Below are 9,329 nucleotides of genomic sequence, written 5' to 3' on the forward strand. Positions count from 1 at the left end.
CCCAGCTACGGCGCCTCTGCTTGGCGGGGATGAGTGTTGTTCGGGGAGGGGGTGGGCCTGCTCCATCTGCCTAGAAGCTCTGGGGCAAGGGGTGGGGGTGGTGGGACCCCTCCTCACCTGGTGTTGCCGGTACAGCAAAGGGAAGGTAAATGCACTTATCACACCTGCAAAGACCAAGAGTTGGAGGTTCACAAGGGGGGAGGGGGGCCCTTGGTCGCCCCCCACCCTCTGGCCCTCCCCCCAGCTCACCCAAGATGAGAAGAGTCAAGCCGTTGAAAACAGCTCCCACAAAGGTCAGGATGTAGAAGAGCAGAGCCAGCTATGGGAGACAGCCAAGGTTAGGAGGATCCTGGCCGGGGGTGGCCGGGTGGCCGTGCTGCATCCCCGCCACTAGCCAGGCTGGGCGCCCTCTGCTTCCCAGGAGGGCCGCCCTTCCATGTGCCCTGTGGACCGTGTCCTTCCCAAGGCTGTGAACTTCACCCAGGAGCGCCTCTAAGGACTGGCCCTAACTTCCGCACATGCAGAGGCAAACTGGGGGGTCCAGAATGGCTCCCTGAGGCAGCTGGGTAGGCCATGGCTAGAGTGTCAGGCCAGGAGCCCGGAAGCCCAGGGTTTAAATCCAGCCTCAAATACTTCCCAGCTGTGTGACCCTGGGTGAGTCACTTAACCCTGACTGCCTCGCCTAAGGCAGAAGACGAGGGTTTAGGAATAAGAAGGTGCTCCCCCCCCCAGCCCGAGGCTTTTCTTTCCTCTAGCATTTGTGTCCCCTCTTTCCCAGAAACTGTAGAGTCCCCAGGAGGAGGTGCTCCCCCTCCGGCCCAGCAGGGGGAAGTCGGGGTTCCCCTCTAGAAAAGGATGCTGCTGGTCATGGTGGGTGTCCAAAGCCCCGTTACCTTGAGGGAATCCACCAGGTCCTCCACCAGGAACAGGTGTCTCATTAGCGTCACCCCGGAAACCACCTGAGCTGTGATCTGCTCGGTGTAGCGCGCCGTCTGCTCCCGGCTCAGGCTCAGGTCCACGTCCAGGTAAGCCCTGAATGGGGCAGTGGGGGTGGGGAGGGGATACCCAAGACGTTGAGGCTGGAAAAAGTTCAGAAATGTGCCAGCCCCGCAGCGTCCTCTGGTGGCCCAAGGTGGAACCCGCACAACAGGGCGCGCCCAGAGAGCTCTGGGAGGTCCCGAGCGGTACCCAAAGACCCAGATGCCTGGGATGCTAAAACATCATCAACGCAGCACCATCTGCTGGCCCAGAGCAGAACTGCAGGGCAGGAGAGGTCCTGGTCTCCTGCGCCATCTGGTGGTGACGAGCAGGATCGCACCAAGTGGCCACCAGAGGAACTGAACTCTAGAGATCCTTCCCCACCCACCCCAGCCCCTTCTTTCCATTGACCTAAAGAGGGAACAGCGGAGGATGAGCGGGAAAGGAAGGCAAGGGACAGATAGCACAGAAGAGTCAAGTGGGAGACTATCAAGTCGGGGCTCATTTTAGAGATGGAGAACCTCAGAATGAGAAAGGACTTGCCCAAGGTCCCACAAAGTTCAGAAATTCTGGACTTGTTGCCTGAAGTCAGATCCCCTGATCCCCGATCTCTGGCTGGACCCATTACTCTGACTGTTACTCTTTCTTGGGTCAGGGCTTGAGCCCGGGACAGAGACAAGGCTAGGAAACTCGTCTGAGATGGGGAAGGGGTGGAAAGGAAGGAAGAATCAAGGAAGAGACTAAGGCAAGGCTCACACACTTTAGGGGATCAGGGGGCGAGCCCTGTCTGGGGTTAGGGATTAGGGGTCTGAGCAGGGGAGGAGCCCCATTAGTAGTGCCTGGTTGAAGGTTAGGGAGGGGGCAGGTTGGAATTAGGGGCAAGGTCAGGTCTGGGGGGGAGCTTACTGGAAGGGGTTGGCCCCATCACCCCGGTGCACAGCCTGCAGTGCCTTGTGGTAAACCCTGAGAGAGATGGTGACTGCCAGGACAGCCAGGGCTACATGGGAGGCCACGGAGACAATGCTGAAGTGTAGGAGGCAGAGCAAGGAGATCATGATGCCTGTGAAGACCACACCTGACGTCCTTGTGTCTCGCCAATACAGTAGTTCTGCCACTGTGGAGACAGCAGAGGAGAAGCCACTCAGAAGGTGCTGCCAGGTCCTGGCCCTCTCCGCCATACCAAAAACAGATCCGATAGTATCAGAGAACAGCTGATATTATCTAACCCAACCCCTGTTATTTCCTGGTGGGTAAACTGAGGCCAGGGAAGGGAATTGACCCATTTCAGGATCAATCTTTTTTTTAAAACCCTCACCTTCCATCTTAGAATCAATATCGTGTATTGGCTCCAAGGCAGAAGAGCAGTAGGGCTGGGCAATGGGGGTTAAGTGACTCGCCCAGGGTCACATGGCTAGGAAGTGACTGAGGCCACATTTGAACCCAGGGTCTCTGGGCCTGGCTCTCCATCCACTGAGTAATCTAGCTGTTCCCAAGGATCACTCTCATAACCACTGACTAGAATGACCAAAAAGAACTTATACGATGTCATGAATAGAAGGAGGGGAGTTAAGGTTTCTCAAGGTCTCTGTGAAATGTAATCGCATTCGATTCTTAGGAAGAAGAGGCGAGCATAGATTACAGAATATCAGAACTGAAAGGAACCTTCCCTGGACATCATACGGCCCGCTCTCAACTCTCATTTTATAGGTGGGGAAACTGAGGATAAGAGATGGGGAGGGACTTTCCCAAGCTCACACAGTGGCTCAACGGGACACCAGTTCAGTTCTCCAGACTCCCAGGCCAGGGCTCCTGACCTTCAACATACCTTCTCCCTCTCCCTTTACCAGTCAATCGCAAGCCCAGCCCCTCAGCTTTACTGTCCAAAGGAAGATCAAATTCTGACTAGAGCACTCTTTCTCCCTCCTCCTGACTCTGTCCAGGTCACAGACACAGTGTCCCCCGGCCCTGGCTCATCCCCGGCCCCACCTGGGCCTCCCAGGCTTAGATTACTTCCTCCCCCCCTCCCTCGGGGAGGATCGTGAAGTCCCCATCTCCCTTTCAGGACCCCCTCCCCGAGTCTCTCCTTATTTCCCCATAAGAGGAGCTCTCCCACAAACAAGGGCAGAAATCCTTCAGGATTGTCAGCCTTGTTTTCCTTCCCAGTCCCAGAACTCCCACGACAGAACCGTAGAAGAGAGAACAGTCGGTTCCAGAAGGAACCTTAAAGCCTAGAACAGAAAGTAGGGGAGCTGAAAAGCACCTTAGAATAGGAGGTATTGAAAGAGATCTCAGAACAGAGAATTTCGGAGTTGGAAGGGGCCTTAGAATGGAGAACGTTGTAAGGGGGAGGAACCGGAGAACAGGCCTTCAGAGCTGAAAGGGGTCATACAACCCCAATGGCAGAGCTGAAAACACCCTTCCACACCATACATGACCAATTGCCCATATTTTGCAGATGAGGAAACTGGGACTTGGGAAGGGGAAACTGACCGGAATGGGGCAAAAGGGGGGAGGGGACCCAAGTTTGTCAAATCCCATGGCGGGTGTGAGGGGAGGACAGTGGGGGCGGGGCAGGGCGGGGTGGGGAGAGAGAGAAAGAGAGAGGCTGGGTCGCCAGAGTGGGGACTAAGTTTAGGCTGGACTCAGGGGAGCCATAGAGGGGAGCTGGTGTCTGATTCCCTCAGCTGTCAGGAATCAGGCCTCCCTCCCCCGTGAGTGACAGCCCCACCTGTTGCACTGGCAGGGAAGGGTGCCTCTAGGCAGGGGAGAAGGGGCGCGGAGACCCCCGATCCAAAGGGCCCTGGTGAGGGGATGGGATGAACCCCCCCATTCCCATCCTCTTCTCAAGATAAGGATCTCCCCCGGGGCTTAGTGGACCCTCCCTCTACCTTATAGTCCGTGAGCCATAAGGACTGCAAGGAACCACTGAGCCTGACCTCTCCCCTCCTTTGGGGAAGAGTTTCCCTATAGGGAAACTGAGGCACAAAGAGGGGCAAGGGCTCATCCAAGCTCACACAGCAGACCATGCTCCCCCCCAGACCCCCGCCCATCCCCACCTTTGCTGCCTCCCATCTCGGCGCCGGGGGTCGGGGCCGGAGCAGCGGCGGTCCTCGGGGTACGGAGCTCCAAGAAGCAAGGGGGGGAGGGGTCGGAGGAGAAAGGGAGGGAACTTGGGTGGGAGCAAGGCAAGGGGCGGGGCTTCCAGAAATCGACCAATAGCTGTGCCCGGGGGCCCCCTAGCGGAGACGGGGAAAAGGTTTACGGGGAGACTGCCAGGGGCAGGAACTTGCCAAAAGAGCTCCGGGAAGAGAGAGGCAAGAGGAGCCCATAGAAGGTAAGGGGGAGAAGCTACCCACAGGGGGAGGCCCTTCTTTAAATTAGCCAATGGTGGCGATCCAAGGAGTCGGAGGGAGCCAATGAGACGGGAAGAAGGACGAAATCAAAGAAGGCGGGACTATTTAGGAAATAAAAAGAGACCAGCGAGTGGGAGGGGCACGTGGAGGGCACCTGGGGGCGTGGCTTAGCTATATTTAATCAATGGAGTTGGGAAGAGAGAAAGGAAAGTTTTAGAGGAGAAGTCTGAAGCAGCGCCCCAAGATGAGGTGAGAGAGAAGAAAAAGCGAAGACGCCAAAGAGAAAGAGCAGGATGGAACAGTCTAACGATATCCATCTCCTGTAAGAGGAAATGGAACCCAATGATGGGACGAGAGGCACTAAATGGGCGTGGTCTACTTATATAACCAGCCAGGGGCGCTTCAGATCAGCCAATCAGGCAATAAAAAGGACAGAGGGAGGCGGGATTTGGTTATACTTAAATAATAATGCTCTGGAGCCCCCTGGCGGGAAAGGAAGAAAAGGGTAGTATCTTTGGGGGGGGGAAAGGAGAGAAGACATGGTCTATTTATAACTAGCCAATGGTGGTACCCTAGAAAACAAGAACAACAACGAAGATGACGACCAAAAAAATGAGATCAGGAGAATGCAGAGCAGGGGGGCAGGATCTACCACTGGCCAATGGCAACATAGAAGGGCTACTTAATGGAGTAAAAATAAAGGCCAAAGAGTGGGATGGGAAGGACAGAGGGCTAGGGATTTGAAATCATTTCATGCTTTCCCTCTAGCGCCCCTTACCGGAGAAAATACGACAGTAGGAGATTAGGGGGGAGGGGGAGGGTGTTGGCTAGAACTAGCCAATGGATCAATGACAGTTGTTATGGCCTAGAAGAAGATGGGAATTATTTATAATTAGCCAAAAGAGGGGGTACCTAAAGGAGACAATAGAGAAGAGGGAATAAGTGGGGACTGGTTAGGGGAAAGAGGGAAGTAGAAAATTATAAGCAACCTCAGTGTTATTCTCTCTCTCTCTCTCTCTCTCTCTCTCTCTCTCTCTCTCTCTCTCTCTCTCTCACACACACACACACACACACACACACACACTCACACAGCCCCTGCCCAATGCTCAGAGTCTAATTTGTTGTCACATCTTGCTATTTCTACATTCCCAACATAGAGCTCTCTCTATCACCTCGACACTCACCTAGCTGCCAACCAGGTACAGGTGCCCTCATTGCCTCATACTAGACTACTTCGACAGCCTGTTGGTTGATCTCCTCCCCACTCCAGCCCACCCTCTACTCAGTTGTCAAAGGGATTTTCCTAAAGCACAGGTCTGACCATATCTTCCCTCTCTACCAGTGGCTCCCTCTTGACTCTGTGATCAATATAAATTCCTTTGTGTAACATTTAACGCCCTTCACAACCTCCCTACCCCTTTCTATTTTTACATTCTTCTTAGAACTTTCTCCTCTCCATATACTAGGTCAATGTCACCTACTTGCACCATTTCCAGACTCCATGCCTTTGTAATAGCTGTCTCTCCTGCCTGAAAGATTCTGTCCCATCACCTTCACCTCCTCTCTGACTTCCTTCAAGACTCAACTGAAATCCCATATTCTACAAGAGTCCTTTCCTGGTCTCTCCTCAACCTCTATTACTGTCTCTCTGAAATTATTTCCAGCTACACAATATCTATCTTGAATATAGATCATTATCAAATAGTTTCTTCCTCATTAGAATGGTCACTTTTTGGAGGGGCCTTTCTGTGTATCCCAAGTCTTAACCTAGTGCTAGGGACATAGTAAGGGCTGGATTAATATAGTTACCTGAATAGAAAGTGGAGAAGAGGGAAGAGGGGAGAGGGAGAGGGATGGGAAAGAAGGGCAAATCGTAAGAGGGTAGGAGTGGAAAAGGGGGAAAGAAGAGAGGAGATATGGAAAAGTTGGGTGACATGGATACAAAATGGGTAGGGCTGATGATCTACAGAGGAGCCAGTGGAAGGTCTTCCCTGGTATTTCTACCGACCTTCTATCCTTGACCAAGACTGGATTTCCCGCATCTCACATACTACCTTTCCAGCCTCCTGGTCCTCACAGGAGTCTTTCCTGAGCAATTCCACACTACCATTCCACACTATTCCCTGCCTTTCTAAATACTGAGGTTTAGAATACCCATTTAGCCAGGTCAAGGCTTAACCTCGAGTTCCTATTCCGAGTCTGTCCTTCGCCTATTGGTTTCTTCCAGGTAGACTAGGTGCCTAATCCCTCCTCCGCAGAACAATCCAGGTCTGAAAGGCAAATACTTACCTAGGATGTGAATTTCTAGAGTGATCCCTGATTGGTCCGAGCTGTCCAGATGCGGCCCGGTGATTGGCTCCCTCTCAACTGCTCCCCACACCTCCCCCTCCTCTTCTGGCTCTTCCTCCTCCCGCCAAGAGTTTGAGTCCCGGGACCCCAGCGAAAGAGGCGGGGAAGGGGTATGGTCCTGGAGGTCTGGAGTTCCAGGACCAGGGCGGAGATGTGGCCAACAGACCTCAGGCAGGGAGGGTTCAACTGCGGGGTGCGGCACTTCCAAGTCTTCGAAGCAAAGAAGAGGAAGACAAGGCTATGAGCTTCTCAAGGGTGTATCTCCCGCTCCCACCAATATAACCCAGTGCTCAGGCACTACCATTCCACTCCCTTCCAAGATCCAATCACTCTCTTCTCCCCTTCCTTGCCCTAGACCCACATTCAGCTCACGTTTGAACCTCCTTCTGCCCTTCCTGCTTACCTTCCCCAGCCAGTCTGGGCTCAGGGCCGCCCTCTTCCTCCTCGTTCTCGTCTTCGTCCTCCTCTGAGGGGCTGCTGGCTGATTCCCCCGAGGCTGCCTGCCCCGACTCCCAGGCCAGCTGGTCCAGGCGAAGCCGAAGTTCCGCCTGAGGAGGGCCTTCCTGGGCAACCCGCCGTTCGGGTTCTGGCGACTGGCTCAGGCTGGGGATGCTCTCCAAGCTGTCTCCTAGGCCCGATGGGCCCTGTTCACGAGACTCAGAGCGGCCAGAGGGGCGAGGTCGTCGAGGAACTGAGTCACGACGGCTTCCTCCGGCCTCAAAGGCGATATAGGAGAAGGTCAGCTCTCTGGGGGTCCCCCAGTCCTGCGACGTCGTCTCCTCCTCCTCCTCCTCTGAGAACTCCCGGGCAGTGTGCAACTCCCGGAAATCTGAATCTTCGTTGCCACCTGGAAGGGCACTGCCTTTGAATTTCTGGCTCCTTAGCATTACCCACCATCTCTAAAACTCCAGATTCTTTCTGAAAAACCCAGGATCCTCCTTTGCTCACAGGATCTTAGATAAGGAATGGAATGTATAAATCAGCTAATCTACTTGCTTCACTTTTACAGGTGAGGCAGCTGAGGTTCTGTTTCCTTCCCCAAGGTCAAAACAGAAAGTAGTAGTAGAGTTAGGATTTCCCCTCAACAGCTCCTCATCTGTCTTCTCCCCCAAAGCAGTAAATGGCTAAGTCTTGATTTCCCTCCACTCCAGGAGTACCCAAGTTCTCCTCATTTCCCCCTTAAAAAGTATGAACTTAGGGGGCAGTTAGATGGCTCAGTGGATAGAGCTGGGCCTAGAGACAGGAGGTCCTGGGTTCCAAGTTGACCTCAGATACGTCCTAGCTGTGTGATCCTGGGCAAGTCACTTACACCCCCCCCCCCCATTGCCTAGCCCTTACCACTCTTCTGCCTTGGAACCAATAAACAGTATTGATTCTAAAATAGAAGGTAAGGGTTTTTTTTTTAATCCTTTTCTTTTTAAAAAAAGAAAGTATGACTTACAGTGAGTCACCAACTCTTTTCACCCCTTTCCCCAGTTTAGCATCCCAGAAATACCCCTTCCAAAAAGAAAATAGAGGTAGACTCTACTCACCGTCTGTGGAGTCAGGAGTGGAGGAGGCAGTGGATGGTGCTTCTTCTAAGAAAGAAATGGAATCTTAGGCAACTCAACTCAGACATCTTAGATACTTAGAGTCACAAAATACAGTCTTAGACGCCTGGAATCTTGGAATTTTGGACTCTTAGAACTGTAGAAACCTTGAATCTTAAGATTTAAACTTTGAGAACCTTAAGAGTCATAATGTCTTGGCCTTTAAGAATTTTAGTGCCAGAAATGCTCTAGAAAGCACAATGTGAAAAAAAGCAAAGGACTCTAGATACTACTATCTGATCCTCTCTAGTCTTATAGACAGGAAACAGAGGCCTAGATAGGAAGAAGTTTGCCCAAGATTGTGCTCCTTAAAAATAAAGACAGATCTAGGACTAGAATCCAAATCTTGTGATGCCTCCATAGCAGCAAGAGGGGAGGTGGAGGTGTGGGAAGCATCTGACACTACCTTCTCTATACTATAAAAATTAATTCCAAATCTATTCAGGAATGATTGGGGTGGGGGAGTGTGTGTCTGTATGTCTGTGTGTCAAGCTGGAGATGGATGGACAAGACTGCCCCTTAGAGGTTGTGGCCCAGGATTAGTCCCAGGGAGTCCTGGGAAAGGGAGAAGGGGGAGGGATGGGGCGGGGAATGGCAGTCTTCCCCTCCCCCATTCATCCTAGGCCTTTCCCTGGGATCAGCACCACCACTCGGGGACAGCTCCGGCTCTTGCCTCATCTCTCCGGGTCCCTTTCCGTTCTGGCTAGGCCTGGCTCTCCATAACCCGTTTTGTTTAAAACTGGAAGGTGCTTAGAGTCCAACCCTTTCATTTGACAAAGGGGGGAAACTGAGGCCCACGGAGAGCTTCACTAATTGGCGCGGTGATTCTTTCTTTGTCCTTAACCCATCAACCCTGGGAATCCTCCCCCTTTTCGAGCTGGCACCCCAACCCCAGGGACTGGGGGGACTCACTGCAGTGGGCGAAGACAGGCAGCACCTGGCCCATGGCCCCGCCCGGGCCCGCTCCGGCCGCGCCGCCCAGGGCCCGGGGCCCCTCGTGCTCATCGCCCCGGCACCGCCCCAGCCGCCGCCATCCGCAGACCGTCGCCGCCTCCCTCCC

General features: G+C 53.4%; 1 protein-coding gene across 1 annotated transcript in view; it reads right to left on the reverse strand.

Annotated features, from left to right (window-relative positions):
* The window catches only part of RTN2 (reticulon 2), a 15,432-nt gene extending 6,217 nt beyond the window's left edge, over positions 1-9,215 (reverse strand). The window contains exons 1-8 of the mRNA XM_044668573.1: positions 9,182-9,215; positions 8,213-8,257; positions 7,084-7,527; positions 6,621-6,890; positions 1,885-2,092; positions 894-1,032; positions 250-319; positions 7-164 (exon numbers count right to left, since the gene is read on the reverse strand). Of these exons, the coding sequence (XP_044524508.1) occupies positions 7-164; positions 250-319; positions 894-1,032; positions 1,885-2,092; positions 6,621-6,890; positions 7,084-7,527; positions 8,213-8,257; positions 9,182-9,215 (1,368 nt within the window). The remainder of the gene's footprint in view (positions 1-6; positions 165-249; positions 320-893; positions 1,033-1,884; positions 2,093-6,620; positions 6,891-7,083; positions 7,528-8,212; positions 8,258-9,181) is intronic.
* Between the last annotated feature and the right edge of the window lie 114 nt (positions 9,216-9,329).

Source organism: Gracilinanus agilis, chromosome 3 (assembly GCF_016433145.1).
Source record: "Gracilinanus agilis isolate LMUSP501 chromosome 3, AgileGrace, whole genome shotgun sequence".
Classification (NCBI taxonomy): Eukaryota; Metazoa; Chordata; class Mammalia; order Didelphimorphia; family Didelphidae; genus Gracilinanus; species Gracilinanus agilis.